Source organism: Rhinolophus sinicus, linkage group LG06 (genome assembly GCF_036562045.2).
Source record: "Rhinolophus sinicus isolate RSC01 linkage group LG06, ASM3656204v1, whole genome shotgun sequence".
Classification (NCBI taxonomy): domain Eukaryota; kingdom Metazoa; phylum Chordata; class Mammalia; order Chiroptera; family Rhinolophidae; genus Rhinolophus; species Rhinolophus sinicus.
Window position 1 is genome coordinate 11,167,787 of NC_133756.1, and position 22,031 is coordinate 11,189,817.

The 22,031-nt window shown below is 42.6% G+C and overlaps 1 protein-coding gene across 1 annotated transcript in view; it reads right to left on the reverse strand.

The window, feature by feature from the left end:
* The window catches only part of INPP5B (inositol polyphosphate-5-phosphatase B), a 44,953-nt gene that overhangs the window by 6,874 nt on the left and 16,048 nt on the right, over positions 1 to 22,031 (reverse strand). The window contains 10 exon segments of the mRNA XM_074334420.1: positions 706 to 816; positions 2,311 to 2,446; positions 3,265 to 3,374; positions 5,050 to 5,161; positions 6,680 to 6,867; positions 7,505 to 7,621; positions 7,983 to 8,097; positions 8,890 to 8,991; positions 9,817 to 9,984; positions 11,347 to 11,443. Of these exon segments, the coding sequence (XP_074190521.1) occupies positions 706 to 816; positions 2,311 to 2,446; positions 3,265 to 3,374; positions 5,050 to 5,161; positions 6,680 to 6,867; positions 7,505 to 7,621; positions 7,983 to 8,097; positions 8,890 to 8,991; positions 9,817 to 9,984; positions 11,347 to 11,443 (1,256 nt within the window).

Here is a 22,031-nt window from a genome sequence, read left to right on the forward strand (position 1 = left end):
GGAATTGAAGTTTACATCTTCTATACCCAAAGACGATCTCCTAAACGCACTTCACAAATTCCACCCCAAACATGAAAACCTAGCTCATCCTACCAAGTAACTGGTCATTTAAGGCATTAAAAATATCCTCACCGTAAATCCCCATTTGACTGACTTCTTGGTATGGTCAACTCTGAATGATCTACGCTGTGGCTCTTCCATGAAAAATCTTTAGCTCTAACTTGCCTTCTCCCAATACCCACTGCTTTTCTGTACTGCCTTCTCTCCCATCAACTCATGCATACCCAAGAAATTGACTCAATTTAATCTCAAAGCAAAGCAATCAGTAGGAAGACAAACCCAATGCAAGAATGTACACCAGTTATACTAAAATCAAACAACACATTTGGATCACCTATGCCATTAGGTAACTCATAAATAGCCTGTGTGTGGGTGAAATATATGGGCCACAAAAGGTTAAAGGCTTCCGGCTTAGAAGATCAGGAGAGAACAGGGCCAGGTGTAACTTCTGGATTACCACCCCAGAAGCCCCTTTCTTCTCAGCTAGCACCATCAGCTTCACTTTATCGAGAAGCAGCCTGTCAAGAAAGACTTGAGTCCGGCAGTCTGACAGGTGCCTCCTGGAATTCTGAGCCCTAGGAGATGAGATTTAAGTTCTACAAATAGAAGAGCTTGATGTCAATATTCTTAACATGTCCTTCCTACCTCTCGCTTGGAGAGGGACACAGAAGGAATGTTGGCATTTTCCATCTTATCCAGGGAACGAACAATCTCCTCCAGAGTCTTCCGGTAAAGCTCTTCTTTTACAACCCTCACCTGGAAGGGAAACAGCAGAGACTGAGTGCCATGGCTTCTGCTCATTTCTTCTTTTTCAGTATGGAGGACATTCCTGGCATTGGGAAATAGCAATTGACAGCAACACATAAAGACTAAATAGATGTAATTAACTAACAAAGTATCCAATTAACAATAGTGGTAGAAGGGTCCCCCAGAGGCAAAGCTTGTGGTAAAATCAACTGCTTCCTGATTAGCAGAAAGAAGATGAGGGAGTGAAAGCGTGGCTGGCAGTTGTGCCAGGTCTCAGGCCCAGGGTAGAAAGATGCTCACTACCTAGCTCTGCTTTGCTTGCTGCTGCCAATAGACCTACAGTGAGAAACTTCTCTAAGGCTTTGATTTAAAGCTGCATTTCTTAAATAAATAAATAAATAAATAAAAGACAAGCAAGCAGCATTTCTCAAGCTTTTGTAACCTCTGCTCCATCAGCCAAGAAGATGTTGTCAGGTTTTCCCGTCTGTATTTTGAATTATAAACACAGTTTGTCATTTTCCAATAATAAAACTTTAATTATAACATTCATTAGGCATTTTTTTCAAACCGTCCACACCCTCATAGATTCTGATATGTCTCTACCTGCACCCTTGAAAATAGATAATATAAAGAAACACAAAATCACTGGAGAAGTGATATAAATAGAGAATAAATAAATGAAAAGATGTTCAACTGCACTAGTAATCGGGGAAATGTAATCTAAAATAATGAAATATCTTTTTCTTTTGGCTCATTGTGTTGGTAGAAATTGAAAAGATTGATAAAACCTAATTATTAGCCTGGGTATGAGAAAATAAGCTCATACATGGTTGGTAGAAGTGTCAGATGGTAAGGACGGTTGGGAGGATAATCTAGCAGGATCTAATAAATTTAAAATACATGCTTATTTGAACCTCTAATTGCACCTCTAGGAATTTCATTCTATAGAAATACACTAAACAAAGATGTATGTGAAGGGTGGTCACTATAGCACTGTATATAATAGCAAAACTGTAAACAACTTATGATGACCAATATATATGTTATGGTTTATCCGTTCTATGGAATATTTTGTAGCCTTTAAAAATAATGACGAGGGAGCCCTACCTTTACTGACATGGAAAGATCTCCTGAGACATAGTCAGTGGGGGAGAGGGGGAAATGTTCTCAGAAACAAATGCATAATATCACCTCTTTTACAAAAAACGAAAAGCACCCTCTATCTTATATGTACAAGCAGAATACTGACATACATTTGTAAATGCATAGAAAAAGGTCTGGAAAAATTCAGTCCTAAAAGCCAAGGGAAACGTCCATGTATGTAGAAACATATAGTAGTAGTATGCCAAAACAATTATGAATTAAATTGAAATTAAAACAACTTGTAAAGGCGCTTCCTTACAGTGAAGGGGGGAGGAGGAGACCAGAAAGACAAAAATGGTCTTGGTTGTGAGAACCTATTCCCTACAGAACGATTACAACAGGCATCAGCTGCCCACTTACCCCAATGTCAAACACTGAGCTGACCGGCTTGTGGTCACTGGTCTTCAGGGCCATGTGGCTCTGGTAACTCAGCTGAGTGATGTTCTTGCCTTTCCAGAGGATCCGGTCACACCAGGCAGGAGCGCGACACTTCTCACTGAAATGCAAAGTCCACACTGGGGGCCCTCCCAGGCACAGTGGCACCCACTGCCTGGCTAGCACCCTGGCTCAACTGGGGAATGACGGGGCAGAGGCTTCCAGTCCATGCAAGCCCGTGATATGAGAGGGCAGGAGTGATTCGGGCCCACCACGAGATAACATGCAGCCTGTGTATCAGCCAAAATAACTGAGAAAGCTCAAAGCCAAAACACCACTCAGAATGATTCTCTGCTCTTTATCCTCCTATGGGGAGGAGGTAAGAGTCATAAGGCAATCTGAGAGTAAGTACGCTATGGTCCTTAAAAGACGGTGATTAAAACAGGCTCTGAATTCCTACTGCCTGGGTTCAAATCCTGGCTCTACACTTTCCTGCTTGGGAGGCTCTTTAATTTTTCAATGCCTCAGTTCCCAAATCTATGAAATGAGAATAATCATACCTATTTCAACAGGTTGCTGAGAAGATTAAATGAGACAATATAAGTAAAACGTATGTAATAGGGCATGGCATAGCACACGCACTAATAAAAAATATGTAACGACCAAGTACAATCTAAGTTAGTTGGAATCATCTTATCATATTAAGCATAGCTGAAAAGTAAGTCAGTCTCAAGAATTATCATGGGACAACGGCTAAAGCAGTCACAAAGAAAACATCGAGGAAGGCAGGTTGCTTCATCAGCAGATACGGAGAGAAAATGTTTGACCAGGATGCAAAACATGGGGAAAAAGTCACAGGAAACCCGTTTTCTTTAGGGCCAGTAGGGCAAGGGCTTCCCTAAATTTCTGGGTTTCCATTTGCTCAACTTCCTGACCTACCTGGTATCCCACTCGTCAGAGCCAGTATCATACTTATAGGTAGGTTGGAACGTGAGCTCGCCTTCTGTGAAGCCTTCAAAGACAGCCTTTGCTGCCACCTGAGTTTTCAGCTATACAAAACCATGGAAGAAAAAATAATGTCAGAATAAAAAGGTCAAAACTTAGCAAACGAAAGGAAATCAGTCTGAAATTTGAACACTAAGCTAAAAGGAAAGGCCCATGAGAAAGCCATTCTACAAGATCTGGAGTTAACGAACTTCTAGGAAGAGGAGCAAGCTGATCATTCTGTCACCTGTTACACAGTTTTGAAGGCTCTTTTACAAGAGTCACCTGCCTCCAAGGCGCCTGAGTACCATCTTCTGAGACGTCCCTAAGAGGATTAGGTACCAACAGACCTAGAATTTTTTCTTTCTAGGTATGAAACACTTCATCTGTATGAAGTTGTTCCAATTATGCAGAGGGATAAAACTGCATAGAAAAAGGTCTGGAAAGATACGGTCTAAAAGCAAAGGGGAACTTCCATGTATGGAAAGATATATAGTAGAAGTACACCAAAACAGTTATGAATTAAATTTAAATGAAAACCATTTTTTAAAGGAACTGGTCCAATGAGTTATATGAACTGAAGGAAGCTGTGTGCCTCGGTTTCCCCATCTGTAAATTTTGGATTTATAATCTAATCTGTCTCACGGGATAGTTGGAAAAATGAACTGTCAAGTTAGAAAAGTGCCTGACACATTATGACAATAGCCAACATCCTTCCTAGCACACTAATTCTAGGAGTGCCTTCCAGATCACTCACTCAGCAAGAGATAAAAACCACAGGTGCTCAGCTTCCCCCTGGAAGACCCAGCTTGGCACTAAGTGGGCTGGTAAATAACTGTTAGCTCTAATGTTGGACACAACAGTTGCTAAATTCCTCAAAATGTGAATTCCTAATATAAACTAGTAAAGCAAAAGCAACAGAAAATAATAAAAACTTAAGTATTAATGTAAGCTATTGCTTCTTGAATGGGTATATATAGGCCTTAAAACCACCTGGCATGCAGTGAACACACAAAACAGGTACTATTACTTGAAGAAAGACCAGAAAAGCAAGCAAGGAAGAATGATTTAGACTAATAAATACTAAGGTTATTAAAAGGGGGGAAGAGACTAAAAAGAAAACGGACTTGTACATTCTGAACAATTCTGAACACTCAAGCAGTTTTTAAATCTACTGAGGAACAGCCTGAACAAAGTCCAAGAGAAACAGATCTCTTGTCCTATGAAATGGCTGATGCTCTGAGACAGAAATTCTAATCCAGACAATGGTGGGAGAAAAGCAGGTGACAGAGCGGATTCCCATTGGAAGCAAAAAAAAAGCCACTCAGGAAAAAGAGTTGTCATTCACACTGGACAAGTCTGGGGAGAGGAAGGAGAGGAGAGCAGGAGGTACATCCAAAAAAATTAATAAATCATTTTAAATGTACCGAGTGTCTGCTTTATGAGAAGCTTGGTACACTTTTAGTCCTAGCTTGAATGAATGAATGAGCACATGCCAGACAGAGAGACAGAACACGCCCCTGCTCCCAAGGGAGATTAGGAGCCTCAAGGGACGAGCCAATAGGGTGACAGCTATGAAAGAGAGAAATGCAGATGAAGGAAAGACATTACTGGACATTAGCTCCTCCGGGAAACCTCCCAGGCCAAGGAAGAAGAGGCTGAGGGTTTGGAAGCCAGGCTTTTCTGTTCCCTCACAGTGTGGGGACAACTGCCTGAGAGGGCACCGGGGGCCATCTATACCTGGTCATGCGCATACAGGGTTTGAAAGTCCTTCTCTTCGATGAGCTTTTTCACTTTTTCCACATCCAGCTCTTCTATCCTGTAGTTGAGGTCCCCCAGCCACAAGATCACACTGTGAGGACAGAGCACAAAGTCCACAGGGTTTAGTAGGAACTTTACCGGTCTCATCCAGTGAGCTTTTGCCATAAGGACCGTGAGGCTGATTCTTGGGAGCTGGGTGGAGAAGTGACTCAGCTGCTCAAGAAACCTTTTTCTCTTGTCATCCCACTGAACACTATGTCTAACATGCCGCTTACTCAGTTATCTGGGTCCTAGTTCATTATAAACCACCTTGAGGTCTCCTTGACTATTTTATTGTTAGACAGTTGGAAAGATAGTCTAATGAGATCTAAAAGCAAGACAATCATTTACTTCAGTCCTGGGAAGAGGCAAAACGATCAAGTACTGGGAGTCATGTCAATCACCCAGGGACCCCAAACTAGATGATGCCGTGACATCGCCTCTGCCCCATGCACACTCCAGGCCACAAAGCACACTCTCAGCCTTTGTTTCTAGAGGTGAGTTCTTCTGAAACAAAGCTCCACCTTTACAGGGGAATCTGGGTTTAACCACCACCATAGCATGGGCTGGCTCTTTCTGCAGAGTGGGACCGGTGTTTTATTACACCTGATGCTTTGGGGGAAAGATAACTAAACACTCCTAGATGACATCGTACATCCCATACAGTCCAATACGGCTCTATCAGACATCGACAACCAAGTCATTAAGAGAATCGTCACAGCAGTCTACACGCATCAAAATAAATGCCTCCACGAGCCAGAAGCAGACAAACTGACATGCAAGCTGCAACCTCACGAACTAGAATGTGGCAGGCTCAGCAGAACGGAAGACACACTCCCTCATAGGTTCCCTGGAAAAGGAAAGCCATCCTGTCAGCTTCCCGAACACCAGTGAGCTCAAGACAGTTCCACTATGGCAGCAGGCGGAATTAGAGGCTTGATTCTGTATGTGGCAGACACCATGGCCCCAGCGGCTTCTTCCTCTTTATAAAATAAGTGGAAAAAGCTTCAAGTGTTACTGTCCAGTCTGACATTCTAATTTACCTTGAATTTAGACATGTAGGAAGTTTTAGAGATAAACAAAATAAAGAGAATAGACAAAAATTAGCACAAGATGCTCCAAGCAGCTGCAACTATAGCTTTATAAAGTTGAATCAAGAGGTATAAAAGACTAAGTAAAAGCAGACAGATGCAGTCATTTTCAATTACATATGCTTTTGGAAAGAACAGACGTATAAAATCCTAAAACACACTTCTACAACCTGGGTTTGAGATGCTCTCTCATTAGTTGTTTTCCTTATGATTGTGTATCAAGGCAGATGCATATTAAAATAAATCGTACATATTTTCCAAGGACAAATGATTTGAGAATGATCCTAGCGGTCTGCCAGGTGGTACGTTAGGAAACTAAACATTTCCAAGGGACATCATCCACGGGTAAGCCAGAGGTGGCTAGAGTTCCCAGTCCAGCAGTGGCAAGCCTCCCCCAGTTAACTCCCTAACAAAATAGAGGGCCCACAGCTCTGCACATCAGGCACAGTGAACCGTTGAGGGAAGCAGCCCAGACTCACTCGTGCTTGCTGATGGTGAGAGGGGGAAGGCTTGGATCCACCTGATAGAACTGCATTCGAGAACAAATGTCTTTATAGTCCTGGTTCCTCCTCTCATACTCTTCTGTGTGGGCTGCCAGGTGAGAATTCACAACGCAGATGCTCGTGTTGTGGAACTGGAACCTGATTGCCACTCCTCCTTTGTTCCCCTAGGATAAGAAGCCCAAAACATCCAATTCACACCTTAATTGTGGCACAGTCATTGAAACCCGCGAACTTTCTAAATGTTTTCTGTTCATTAGTCTTCATAACAATCCTGTGAGGTAAGTAAAGTGTTATTGTCTTGTATAAGTAAGAAAAATCCAAGAAGGCAGAACGACTCGCCAGGCCATGGCAAAGCTGAGTCCACTTTTCACTACGTCACAGGCCAACCACATGCCCTCCCTTCTCCACAGGAAGCTGAGCTGTTGCCATAGAACCTAAAAGCAGGGCTTCATAGCATCAAGAAGAGGAAACGACAAACCTCTTATCAGCATTCTTTCCTTTCTTTGATGACACAACATAGTTTCTGCAACCGATCTCATGGATTAGATGGGAGGGTCAACCAGAGGCTCTAGTGCGGCGTAAACACGGGGACACACGTGAGCTGGCAAATCAGCCGGCCACTCACTAAAACACGATTTCTAAATGGTCTGCTTGATCTAGCCCTGCTTGAGGGCACAGTGCATCTAGTAACACCGGCAGCCCAAACCCGGGACCCCTGCAGTCACGGTATCCTGAGAAGCAGAGCTGAAACCTTAGGGACCAGGGCCCTCTGCGCGCCAAACACCCCAGCCAAGAACTCACCATCCTGCCCATGATTCCCGTCCCCACAGTCTCCGCTTCCACTTCTGAGATGTGCGCTGCGTATTCCTCTTTCACATACAACAGCAACATAATCCCAACCAGTCGGATGAGCTTCACCTGGAAAACAAAGCCAAACATGCAAGTCATGGCATGGAATAGAAGTCAAAACTGGGAGTAAATATCCCAAAGGAAAAGTGGCCTCAAAGCTGACTGGGAGTATTACTGCAGCTCCTTCTCCACACTGGGACCCTGGGTAATGCATGACCTGTTTGCCTCACTGATTATGCTACACGAAAACCTAAACAGCCTCCAAGAGCTAGGACCTGCATCTTTCCCACCCAGAGGCGCCTCTTCTTGGAGGACCTGGAACTGAAAACAGCACGATCGTGAGGCCTGGCTGATGGAAACAGTGAAATATTGTCTTAGAATTTCCCTTCGTGGCGACCTGTAATTCAAAGGTCCCTGACTCCTCTCTTACCTTTACGTACTTGGCATCTGGATGAAGACTCTCTGATACAGCTTTAAACCACTCTTCCTCCTTTGGGGTATCATGGAAGAAAAAGGCCTCCTTACTCAGATCGAGCTCCTGGAATCTATCAGGAGAAGCAATCAGTCAGATAGTAGAGAAAGGCAATGTGCAGGATGACACATTCTCAGATTGGTTTAGGTGTGTAAATCCTAGCTTTCTAGCTAAACTGCAGGACCCTCAAGAGGAAAGAAAAACAAACACGTAGAGTCTAAATGTTAAGGAACTTACCAGTGTTTTCTCAAGCAGCAGCCCGTTTCTTCTTCATAACCAGCCTGTGATGTAGTTGGAAGCGTCCGCATTTTACATCTGAGATCACTAGTTCATACAAGCACCAGGTGGCAAATGGGTTCAAACCTAGGTCTACATAAATTCCAATTCTAGGCTCTTTGCACTTTACCATACAAGCTTCTTTGCTGTCCCCTCCCCATGAATAATGCCCAGGAGAGGGGTAGGAGGATAGTAACAGTGAAACAAAAAGGACTGAAGGATGGGGCTTTTTTTTTTTTTTAAAGCTAACCTTCCTTCTATAGCAAAAGATATTTTTGCTTTGTGACCAACAGAGGGCTAAATGTCTAAGTAATGAAAGTCAGTTCAAGATGCAGTGATCTTCCCAGAGGATTGCACTAAAAATGAAATATTAGCATTTAAATGCCAAGCACATCGCTTTACCAGTGCTAGGAATTTATTTATTATGAGGAAGAACATCACACAGAGAAGCAGCTGTCATGAAGCCAGTGTTCGTTTCTCAATTCCCTCACCTGCCGGGAAGACTCAGGTATACATTCATGTCCTCGTCCCTTCACCCACAGCCATAACATTCCTCAGGATGCAGAGGTGACAGAAGAGAAGCACTCACCCTACACAGTATACATCTGGGGGCTTGATACCGTGGCTTAGCCAAGGCTGGAGGCACTCTTTGGGGGACTGTCCATTCACATTGTATGTGCCCACAAAAAACCTGTCACCAAAGAGAATCAATCAGTCACTCAGGAGGACCAGGGAGATGAAAGGAGAAAGCATTTTATGCTGTTTTCCGTCTCTCTGGAGTGGAATTTTAAGACACAAGAAATGTCACATCTAACCTAGACCAAGGACTGGGGCACCAAGGGTTGGCTTGCAGTCTGTCGTGATATTTGTTGCTTTTGTGGTAACTTCAGACAGTACAGGCCTCCTCTGAACATTCCTATTTAGCCTTAACAGCCATTAGAGAGCTGTAATCCACAAAATGATTCTTTACCACGTGTATGCTATGGAAATGGAAAAAATGGCAAGTGCCATGGTAATTACTTCCAGAAGGAAAGCAACAGCAGTGTTCACCCTAATTGACTATTTCTATCCCTAGAAGCAATGTTACTTTGTCTTATAGGCACAATGCAATGATTTAAAAAGATCTAGCAAAATCCTGCAACCTTCATTCATTTAACTTTCAGTAATCCTGTCTAAAAAGATTACCAAACACTAACTTCATTCTACTAACTTCAATTTAAATGACTTTCTTCAAAGGCCCAGAATGAACAAGGGATACACAAAAATCAGGGTATCGTTCCTTCTTCTGTACTCATTTAGCTCTTCAACTATTTCTGTAATTACTTGTGTCCCTCCCATTATACCACAGTGCCTGGCCAGAAAAAGCACACAATAAATGTCTGCTAATGAAGAATGAAAGGAATCACTCATTTAGAAAATTTTGCTTCCAAATCCAGAGTATGAGAGGAAGTGCTAGAATTGCAGAGAGATGAATGGTCATTTTGCTTTGAAAACAGTCTAAGACCCAGTCAGTTACCTGAAGTTCTGAATGTAGGTATAATCCTCTTCTTTCTGCACTAGACGTGATTTCACTATTGTATCTCGTAGCCCAAACTTCTGCATTGTTAAAATATGAGCCTTGTCTGAGACTGTGATAGTGGAGGAGCGAACCATGTCAGTTATTTCAGATTTAGATTTAGTCTGTCTAGAAAAACAAACAAACAAACAAATTGTATTTTGATGAGCCCGCCATGACAAAACACATAAAAATAAAGCTAGAAGTTTCCACATAAAAGCATCTGAGTCACAGAAGACTCGAGGCTAAAGCAAAACTAATTTGTTACAACACAGTACTTCCATGTGGAATTCATTACATTTTTTGTTGTTGAATGGATAGGACATTGGTTCAGAGATTTTCTGATAATAAATTCATAGCATCTCACACCAGAAAAGGACCTCGAAGAAAATCTAAGATAATCCCTTCATTTTTCAAATGAGAAAAATGAGGTCCAGCATCATCGCTGGCTCACCCAGCTGGACAGTGGGGTCCCGAGTATGGATTAGAACCCAGATTTGACAGTGTTCTTTTTGGACCCTAGTGTCTCACGTAACAAGACTATAAAACTATCCAGATCCTTTGACTTAATTCTACTGTATCTCAATTCCACAGGAATAATCCAAAATCAAAAGACAAGAAGAAAATTTGTTATTTCATAATTATTTGTGTATTTTTAATAGTCATACTAAAAGTTATTCAAATGCTAACATTTAAAGTCAAGCAAAATTTGACATATTTAATGAACAGAATCCTAATACTAGCTCAAGAAACTTTCACTGAAGATTATTTAATAAAATAAGATATATAAAACACTTGAAGCAATTTCTGACACTGAATAAGTGCCACAAAAGGGTCTGGTATTACTACTGTCATGTACATACTAATTTAGGCTGCGTAAAAATGTGTCTATGTATATCAAGAAGGCTCAAAGGTGAATTGAGAATGATAGATCCAGCTACATTTAAAGTTCAGGGATTGTTTATTGCTGCTTGAGTGAATGATTAAAATATTGACGCAAATAAGAAAGTTTTATCTTGACCAGATGATGCTGGCTATGATCGGTAGGGGGCACTAGAGTACAGCCTAAATATAACAGCATGACCAAAAAAAAAAAAGTAAAAATGGAAAAAAAGTATCTTCAGGGTCAGAAAACTCCTAAAAGAATGGGAGTGAGAAATCGAAATGTTTCTAATCCACATTTCTAAGTAGGGTTAGACTACCAGTTTCAAATTCTACATCTGCTACTTGCTAATTCCGGATATTGGGTGAGTTATATAACCTCTCTTCTTCACTTGTTTCCTTAGCTGTAAGACAAAAAAAATAATGGTACCTACCTCTCAGGTTAAAATAAGATAATCCACGTAAGTGCATGGTGCCTGGCATTCACCGTAAGTGCTCAATAAATAGCCAACATTTCTTAGGCCAGCTACCCTGGGACAATTTACATCATGCACAGTAATGTTTTCAGTTCTCTAATGAGAGGTACAAATGAAGGGAAAGCTGCATTACCTTGTGAGCAAGTTTTCTGGTTTATCCTGACCCCGGGAGCTTTGGTCCACAAGCAGGCCTTTCCCATGTGGCCTCAAATCATCAAAGTGAGAACCACCTACGGGAAGGGGGAAGGAATTAAAATATACTTACATACACTTTAATATAGAGACGACAGTTCCCCAAATCGTACTAGGAATTATTGGTAGTCCACATATTGCTCAAAAGCATAAAAAAGGTCTACGCTGGTATCTGGATGAAGCTTTCACAAAGCATACAAAGAGAAAACAAAAAAATTGCATCTGGATGTCATTACTGCTGAAAACGTAATTCTCGCAGTGAGTCTGACTCCCTTTTCATGGAGAGAGAGTGCATTTCAGCAAGACTCAGCTGTGAAACCTACAGCCGCGCGTTCTGCCACCAGCTCTACTATTTGTTGACCTTTGGCTTTGGGCAAGTCATCTCACCTCTCCTAATCTCAGTAACCTGATCTGTCCTGCATTCCTCACAGGTTTATTGCAGGGATCAAATAGCTGGCATGCTGAGTAAGCACTCTGAAAGCCACACAACATATTATAAAATATATAATAGTGAACTGGTTACCATTTACTGTAAGCGAGACTTCATTTCCAAGGAAGAAAAGGGCAAGAGTCGGGGATCTAAAACTGGAAAGGGTCTAGAGCCCTTGAGAATGAGAAACGCTTGTCACTGTCAACAAATTGCCTTGAAAACCAGAGCCCAAGGACATGCAACAAAGAAATACTTTGGGGAAGTTGTTAAACCAAGGTCATCTGAAAAGGAAAATTAATCTGCTAATAGCTGCTCTGCTCCTTAAAAGCCAGATCTCTTGTCAACAGGGAACAGCATGAACAGGCCACAGAGAGATGCTGCTTCGATACACCAGTTACAAGGGGCACCAGAGGCATGAAACATCACCGAAGAATTTTGCTCTGAAGACTATTACTAAACATGGACTTTTCAACCATGCATTCATATGATCCAGAAAAAGCAAACAAACTTTGCAGTTGAAAAGAAAACACAATCAGTTGAAACATTACATTTGAAACACAATCATTTGAAAAATTATATTTCAATCCCTCCAACGAATTACTAAGGTCTTTCCATTTTGCTTCCTAAATGCCTCTCAAATCAATATGTCCCTACCCCCACTGTCATGATACTAGTCCAGGTTACCAACAACTTCTCGGAATGACTGCAAAAACCTCAACTGGTCTCCTTGCCTCTGCTCTCACCCCACTCTCTCTAACCAGAGGAATTTTTGAAAAAGGAAATCTGATACCACTTAAAACCTTTTCAACGCTCCCCATCAGATAAACCCAAACCCCTTAATACGGCTGCCAAGTCTCTTCCCAGTCAGGACCCTGCCCACCTCTGGCCCCCTACCTCCTTGAACACCATACTCAAAGTATATTAACGTTACTGCAGTTATACAAAGATCCGATTAGAAACTTACTTCCTTACTCTGCTTTACATGGCTAACTCCTACCCAATCCTGTGGCCAAGGGTCAGCAAACTCTCTGTACAGGACCAGAGAGTAAATGTCCTGGACTTTGCAGGCCATGCAGTCTCAGTCACAAGTATCCAACTCTGCGATTATAGTACGAAAGCAGCCATGGGCGTGGCTGTATCCCGATAACACTTCATTTATGGTCACTGAAAATGGAATATTAGATAATTTTCACATATCAAAATGTTCATCTCTTTTGATTCTTTTCAAACACTTCAAAATGCAAAAACTATTCTTAGTTCACAGGCTGTACAAAAGCCAGCAGCAGACTGAATTTGGCCCCCAGACTGTAGTTAGCCAGCCCCTGCTATAGGCCACGTCTTAGACGTCACTTCCTCTAAGAAGCCTCTCTGACCCCTCCTAGACTAGTCAGATGCCCTGACATTGGTGTTCCCATAACTCCCTGTACTTCTTCCATCACAGTCTTGATTGCTGTATATTGTAACTGTTTGTCTCCGCAGTTACACTGCAAGCTTACTGAGAACAAGACTAGATCTGATTTATTCTGCGCCACATTCCCAACCCCAGCACACTAGCCAGCACATTACAAGTAGTTAAATCACTCAACATTTCAGTAGAAAACACTGTGGATCCCTTATGTGCCTTATGTAAATATATATGAGGCATAATCAAACAATATGGTAAATGTCTAAATAAAAAAATGATTACAGTAAAAGATACATTGTCATTAATCCCCTCAAAATACTCCCCCTTGCTTCACACACACTTATCCCATTGTTTTTGCCACTTTCTGAAGCAGTTCTGGAAGTCCTCTTTCCTGAGTGTCTTTAGTTGCGCTGTCGTGGCTGCCTCGATGTCCTGCATAATTTTGACTTTGGGGAAGAGCCAGAAGCTGCACGGTGCCAGATCCAGTGAATAAGGTGGATGAGGACACACTGTAATGTTTTCATTGGACAGAAATTGCCGTATACCAGAGCGATGTGTGACATGGACTGTTGTTATGATGAGGATGATTGACAGCACACTTTAAAAACACACTTTTCTCAACCATAGTTCATATCTGACTGCATCAAACAAGTTGAAACTTGTTACAAGTTGAAACACTGTTACTAAGGTTTGACACACCACTTCTGGTATTGAAGATCCCTGCCTTTCCTTTGGATGGCACTAGGCAACAGCATTCACCATATTTTGTGACCACAATGGAAAGGCTCCATGTCACACATGGTTTCTGGTACGGCAATTTCTGTCAAATAAAAACATTATGGTGTGTCTTCATTCACCTTATTCACTGAATCTGGCAGGATCTGGCACCATGCAACTTCTGGCTCTTCCTCAAAGTCAAATGACCATGACAGATAAACGTTTTGAATCGATTCAGGACATCAAGGCAGCCACATCAGTGCAACTAAAGACATTCAGGAAAGAGGACTTCCAGAACTGCTTCAGAAAGTGGCAAGAATGATGGGGTAAGTGTGTGTGAAGCAAGGGGGAGTATTTTGAGGGGATTAATGACAATGTGTCTTTTACTATAATAATTTTTTTTTAAAAGATTCACCGTATTTTTTTTATCATACCTCGTACCTTCTAAGTTCAAGTTTGCAGCATGCTTTTTAAAATAAATTTTACTGGGGAATTATTGGGGAACAGTGTGTTTCTCCAGGGACCATCAGCTCCAAGTCATTGTCCTTTAATCTAGTTGTGGAGGGCACAGCCAAGCTCTAAGTCCAGCTGCTGTTTTCAATCTTAGTTGCAGGGGGCGCAGCCCACCATCCCATGTGGGAATTGAACCAGCAACCCTGTTGTTGAGAGCTCGCGCTCTAACCAACTGAGCCATCCAGCTACCCCTCCGGAAGCTCAGCGGCAGCTCGTTGTCTTCAACTAGTTGTGGAGGGCACAGCTCACTGGCCCGGGGGGGAATCAAACAGGCAACCCTGTTGTTCAGAGCTCACACTCTAACCAACTGAGCCATCCGGCCACCCCCATGCAGGTTTTTATATGGACATAAATTTTTAAATAAATATGTAGGAGTGTGATTGCTGGGTCATATGGTAAGACCATGTTTAGCTTTGTAATAAACTGCCAAACTGCTTCCAAACTGGCTGCACCATTTTCTATTCCTACAGTTAATGAATGAGAGCTACTGTTGCCCCACATCCATGTCTGCAATTGGTATTGTCAGTGGTTTGGATTTCAGCCATTCTAATAGATGTCCCTGTATGCCATTCACTAACTCAAATACCTTGGTTCTCTAAGCTTTAGAGCTCAGTGAGACTAAAGCAAGAAAGGTAGAATCCAGTGGGGAATTTGGTTTCTAGAAATAATTAACCATCGTGTCATAGAATTCTAGGAACAATCTATTCTAGTTTTTTACTCTTATTTTTGTTGAATACTGAAGACAATGGGAAGATGACCTGAAACATTCCAAAAGAACACTGCAGGGGCGGCCGGATGGCTCAGTTGGTTAGAGTGTGAGCTCTCAACAAGGCTGCCGGTTCAAATTCCCACATGGGATGGTGGGCTGTGCCCCCTGCAACTAAGACTGAAAACGGCAACTGGACTTGGAGCTGAGCTGCACCCTCCACGACCAGATTGAAAGACAACGACTTGGAGCTGACGGGCCCTGGAGAAACACACTGCTCCCCAGTATTCCCCAATAAAACTAAAAACAAAAACATAATTACAAAAAAAAACCCTGCATGCAAATATTTATAGCAGCTTTATTCATAATCAAAAACTTCAAGCAAACAAGATGTCCTTCAACAGGTGACTGGTAACAAACTGTGGTCTAGCCATATAATGAAACGTTATTTAGCAGTAAAAAAGAATGAGTTACTAAGCCACAGAAAGACATGAATGAATATTAAATGCATACTGCTAAGGGAAAGAAGCCAGTCTGAAAAGACTACATACTATATATGACTCCAATTATGTAACATTTTGGATCAGGCAAAACTACAGAGACGGTAAAAAGATCAGTGGTTGCCGGAGGCTCAGCGGGCAGGGTAACAATTAAATAGGAAACACAGGGGACTTTTCAGGGCAGTGAAACTCTTCTGTAAGACTCTGTAATGGTGCATACATGACATTATCTGTGGGTTTCTAAACCCATATAAATTTACAGCACAAAGAGTAAACCTCAATGTATGCAAATTTTTAAAAATCATTTCTGAAGTCAGGGGATCCTGGAGTAAAATGTAGAAAATGACAGAAGAATCTAACTATATTGTAAATGTATGAAACAGCCTCACTGAAGGGTGTAGAAGAAAAAGTGCTTACCTAAGTAACTTTCGAAATGAGTGGAGTGTAAGACTAAAGACAGAAGGAACTGTACATGAATACTGTACTCTAGTTCATAAAGCTGTAAGTTAACAATTCTGACACCATGGTGGATTGTGGGAGCCAGGTTTCTCACTGTTGAAGAAGAAGGTTCCCAATAAGCAAGGGGAAGAAGTTAAAATGATTCGTGTGGTAATGGATTAGATAGAGTTAGAGATATCAATATACACTCATGTTTACCTTAATATAAATATAGATGGTCACATAGAGAAACACACACACAGAGGTAAGTATACACACATGTATTTCCTTGCTCTGTCAGCTAAGACGGCCTAGAAGCAAGAACACCCCCGTAGCAACGACTGCACTTAATGCCCAGGTCTTGGTTTTTAATACCCTTCTCCAATATAAGGAACTAGGGCTCCTTGAGATATGGTTATTCTAGAAATTGGGCAATAAATAAAACAGATGGGCCTGGAGCATTTTGCAGTGCCAGAAAAGAAGAAAGTGCTCAAAACACAAAAATAAAAAACGGTACCCCCACAACAATAGGAGTATGCCCGAGGGATGCAGGAGCCAACTGACGGAGCCCCAATGGCCACAGTTAAAACAATGTGAGCAACAAATTAAAGTAGTATTGGATTATAATTCAAAGTACAAAATAAACAGCCACCAGTACACTGATAGAAATTATTGAATAAAAAAGTGAAGAGACAAATCTCTTGTGACGAATTCCAAGTAAGTTAGGTAAATACTCTCCCTTTAAGGGGGTGAAGCACAAATCCCCTCTCTTTAACTGTGGGTTGTACATAGTGACTTCCTTCCAAAGAGGACAATATGGAAAGGAGGGAAAGGCTAACCACCGGGAGAAACCTGACCAGCGTGACCTTAACCAGGCGCTGAAGCTTCACATCAACAGTGATAAATGACGTTGTTAGTACACCCTTGATGTGATGTGATGAGAATGATACTTTACTTCTGTTGTCTTCCGCCCAAAGCCTATAACCCTAGTCTAATTGTGAGAAAAGCACCAGACAAATCCAAACTGAGAGTTACTCTGCAAAATACCTGACCAGCACTCCCTAAAACTGTCAAGGTCATCCAAAACAAGGAAAGTCTGAGAAATAGTCACAGCCTAGAGAAGCCTAAAGTGACATGATGACTAAATGTAATGTGGGATCCTAGGTGGGTCCCCAGAACAGAAAAAGGCCATAAGGTAAACACAAAGAAAATCTGAAAAAAATAGAGGAACTTCAGTGAATAAAAATGTATCAATAATAGTTCATTAATTGTGAAATGTGTGCCATAACTAATGTAAGATAATGATACAGGAAACGGAATGTGGGACATATGGGATCGATCTGTACTGTTCTCACACGTTTTACGAAAATCCAACATTGTTCTAAAATAACCTTAAAAAAAAAAAGGCATACTGGGGACTGAAATCAAAATTCTTTGAAAGGCTTATCTAGTCGCTGTCTCACTTCCCATTCTCTTCTGAAGCCTCATCAATGGGGTTCTCTGCTCTTCCCTACAGTAAGTCCTCACTTAATGTCACTAGGTTCTTGGAAACTGTGCCTTTAAGCTAAAAGACATATACAAAAACCAATTTTACCTGAGACTAGTTAATATAAACAGGAGTTAAGTTCCTACAGCATATTATGGTCACAAAAACATCACCCGGCAGCTCAGGGTGCAAGGCGGGAACCCATCCCGGACAGGACGCCCTTCCATCACAGGGCCACCCACTCCCTCTCCTACTCACTCAGACTGGGACAACTCAGACACATCAGTTCACCTCACACACACGTCATTGGGACGTGGAGGGAAACCGGCGTCCCCGGAGAAAACCCATGCAGACATGGGGAGAATGTGCCAACTCCACACAGACAGTGGCCCCGGTCCAGAATCAAATCTTTTGTTGAAATGAAATGATGTGAACAAAACATTATTCGAAGACTTGCTGTACTCCACTGCAACGGCTGGTTAAGGTTAATGATAACTTTCATGCTGCCGAGTCCAGTGGTCAATTCCCAGTTTTCAGCAAAGTCCACTTCAACCTTCTTGGCAACACTGACTAGATGACCACTCCCTCCTCTAGTAAACATTTTCCTTAGTCCTTGAAGGCTCCTCTTTTTCTCCACCCACCCTACCCCCCACCCCCAGGAATGACTCCAGGCAAGGTCCTGGGATGACCTCTTCATCAACAGCTACACTCTTTCTCATCTAGGTGATCTCACAGTTTTCAAAACCACTTCCACTGGGCGGCTGGTTGGCTCAGTTGGTTAGAGCACAATGCTCATAACACCAAGGTCACCGGTTCAATTCCCACATGGGCCAGTGAGTTGCGCCCTCCACAACTAGATTGAAAACAACAATTTGACTTGGAGCTGATGGGTCCTGGAAAAACACACTGTTCCCCAATAAAATTATTTAAAAACAAACAAACAAACAAAAAAAACACAAACACCTCCATGGTAAATCTGTTCACTGTCAAATTTATATTTCCACCCTGGACCTTTCATGTGAGCTCCAGATTCTTAGATTCTGTTTCCCCCTCCCTTAGTTCTCTTCATCTCAGTAAATGACATCATCATTCAACCAGCTGCTCCGAATTAAAAAAAACTACGATTAACTTGTAACTCCTCTTTTTCCCCCTTGCACTCACATCCAATTCATCAGCAATTTAGGCAAGTTCTACCTTCAAAAACATACCTGGAAGTTCTCACCAAGACTACCACAGCAGATATTAATTGTTGAGCTTCCACACTTACACTCTTAGGTTTCCAACTGGCAGCCAGAGTGAACTTAGAAGAAAAGAAAGTACACCACTACGTCAGACGAAGTAACTTCCCTGCGTCAGCCTTTAAATAGTTCTCTAGGCACTCAGCATAGGCTCTGAGCCCCTGACAGAGCTGCCCCGGCCCCACCTAACCTGGCCGCCGCGCCTCTGCCCTCACGTACCTTGCTCTATGCTCTACATCACTCAGTCTGATCTTGGCACACTTCTCTGCTCCTGCTGGTCCCTCTGCCCGGAATGCTTTTCCTCCAGATCTCCGTTTCATTCAAGCCCCTGCTCAAAGGTCAGAAGCTCTCACTGATACCCCATCGAAGCAGGCCTCTCCACCCTACCTCACTCTATCCCCTTACTCTGGAGGTTCCTGAACTTTCTCGCTTCACAGCACCCTTACTGTCTCAATAATTTCTTCAAAGTGCCTCTAGGCCAAACGACAGACCTAACAGTTCTGTTTAAGTCGTTAGGGCCAAACACATGACTAAGTAGTTAAGCCCTAATAACCCAGGAGCAGTTTGAAAAAAAGACACATAAGTAGAAAGAAAAAAATATGTCTATTTCATTTTAAATGACCACAATTACTTACTAATGAGATGTGTGTGCCTGTGGCGTACCATACAACTTCTCAAACCCTGGAATCACACTGGACACCACACACAATGTTCCACATTGATTTTTGCATGGTACCCGATTTTGACCGCAGCAGCCACCAAAAAAACCCAGCTTCACAAAGATAGAACGTCATCAAAAGGAATGCAGTACCATCTAATGTTGAAACAGTAAATGACCTCGAGCTAGAAGTCTGGTGTTCCAAAAGATATCAAGCATCTCTGTGAGTACCTTCAAATTTTTAAATGCCCCCCAGTGTCCCTGTGAGTTCACTGCAGAGCCCCCAGAGTGCCTCGGCACACAGTTTGAGAACCACAGCCTTGCGATTTACATTTTTCCTTTTAGTACTAACACCACATGACGTTATATCTTATATGTATTCACTGGCTTATTAATGGCATTTCCATTAAAATGTAAGCTCTAGGAGGCAGGGCTCTTTTACGCTACTCCCCAAGGACCTGGCACAGCACCTCCTGCATAGCACGTACTGAGTGTGTTCGATGCGTAAAAGCCTCAGGAAACTCAAGCCGAAGTCTAGCGCTACCATTACTTTCTTGTGTGACAAGTTACTTCCTCTCTCTGGGTCTTAGTTTCTTCATCTATAAAGTAGGGACATTAATAGAAATACCTCATGGGCCTTTATAATATACAAAGGCAAACTGAGGCATAAGAGCTCCGTTTCTGCATGTCAGTGCTTTCTAAAGGCTCAGAGTTTTGGATTTTTGAGTAGTTCCTATGAGCAGCCAGACTGAAAGCACAGGTGGTTTGTCCCTGTGGACTCGGCGTAGGTCCGTAAGTGGGCAGCGTACTGACTGGAAAATCGTCCTGCAGACCTGTATCTCGTCATCTGTTTCAGGACTCAGCCCAGCAATGACTGCAACTTCATTCCACACTCTATGTATGGAAATTTTAAGGCATGATTTGGGGATTTCCAGCCTCAGGCAGTCTTCTCGGAATCTTTTCTCTCCTGAATCTGGCACGGAAGGTGGCTGTCAGCAGCTCTTCACCAAATTGACCATCACACAGCCCCATGGTTCCCTGTCTGGCCACAGCTTCCTGTCCTTCCTCCTCTCCTGCTTCCCCACTCCCGCTCTGCCCTTTTTCCAACCTCAGACCTCTAATCCTTTGTCCCTCAGCCTAAGAGGTGGCGTCTGGGGTTTTCCCCTTCCTCCCAGGTTCAGTCACCAAGTCCTATAAGTCCTCTCTCCTAAACGTGTTTATCTGTGGCCCCTTCCTTACCCCATTGTCATGCCTTAGGTCAGACGCTGAATATTTTTGGAAACCACCGTCAGTGATTTCCCTCCCTCCATTCTCACCCCCTCCAATCCATTCTGCCAACACCTCAAAGAAAACACACATCTGAGGAGGCCATTCCTGTGCATAAAACCCCTCAATAACTTCCATCACCTTTGGACTAAAACCCAAACTTCCGAGAATTACATAAAAGGATCTTTGTAACTAGCCCCACGTGCCACCATCGGCTCCCAACTCCCTTCGCCCACCCCCGCCCCGAATCCAGTCACACCAAGAGGATTTTAGATGTTTCCTCTTCACCCCACCCCTGATCCTGGGTATATCCTAACCACCCCTCAATCCACCTTCATGTGGTCAACTTCAAACTCATCCCTCAAGACTCAGTGCAGGAGTCTCTGGCCCTCTCCTTCTTTTCTCTCACACACAGTGCTGCCTTCTTTCAAGGCATTTATCGTAGTGGACTGTAACTGTTGAACTCTTATTTGTCTCACCCCTTTAGCTAGACCACAGGCTCCTGGGAGCAGGGGCTGATGTTTTTTCTTGTGGCCCCAGGTTACCGCAACATATTATTGCACAAACCAGGCAGTGAGTAAACATACTGAACAAAGAGTCACAGGGCAGAAGCTTGCTGCCATTTCTGGGTGCTTTTTTGATGATCACCTTTCATACCTACAATTTAAACCACTTCCCAGTAAGAGCCTACCTACTAGGTCAACCATAGTAACAACTGCAGCTTGACCTGGATTTATAAAAGCGCGGAAGTGTTCTATTTTTCTTGCGAATTCTGTGCATTGCACTGCACATCTTACAGAACCAAAACCCTTCTCGTGGGTCTCACTACACAGACACCAGTGACCCTTGGGCTCCTTTCTGAGCCCGAGCAGCAGTAATGCCTGATACAGACTCACCACCCCATAGCTGAAACCTCTGGGGCCAAATGTATTTTGGAATTCAGAATTGGGGGGATTTTAGAAAAATAACATGTTACCTACACCATATATTATAACGCTCCCAGCAGAGTCTGAGCCAACACTCAGTAATCAAAACTTTCATATTTCCACAGAGCCATTTATGAGTAGTAACACTTAGTGGGATAAAGCCTATAAATAGTCTCATGTCAGTTCAAACAAGTCTTACTGCCAGACTGAGATGGGGCCAAACTTACAAAAAAATTTTTTCAGTCTTCAGAGCTTTTAGGACTTTAAAACTGCTGATAAAGGATTGAGGATGGTAGTGAAGAGCATGGCCTGACATATCTATATGCATCAGAAAGGACTGAAG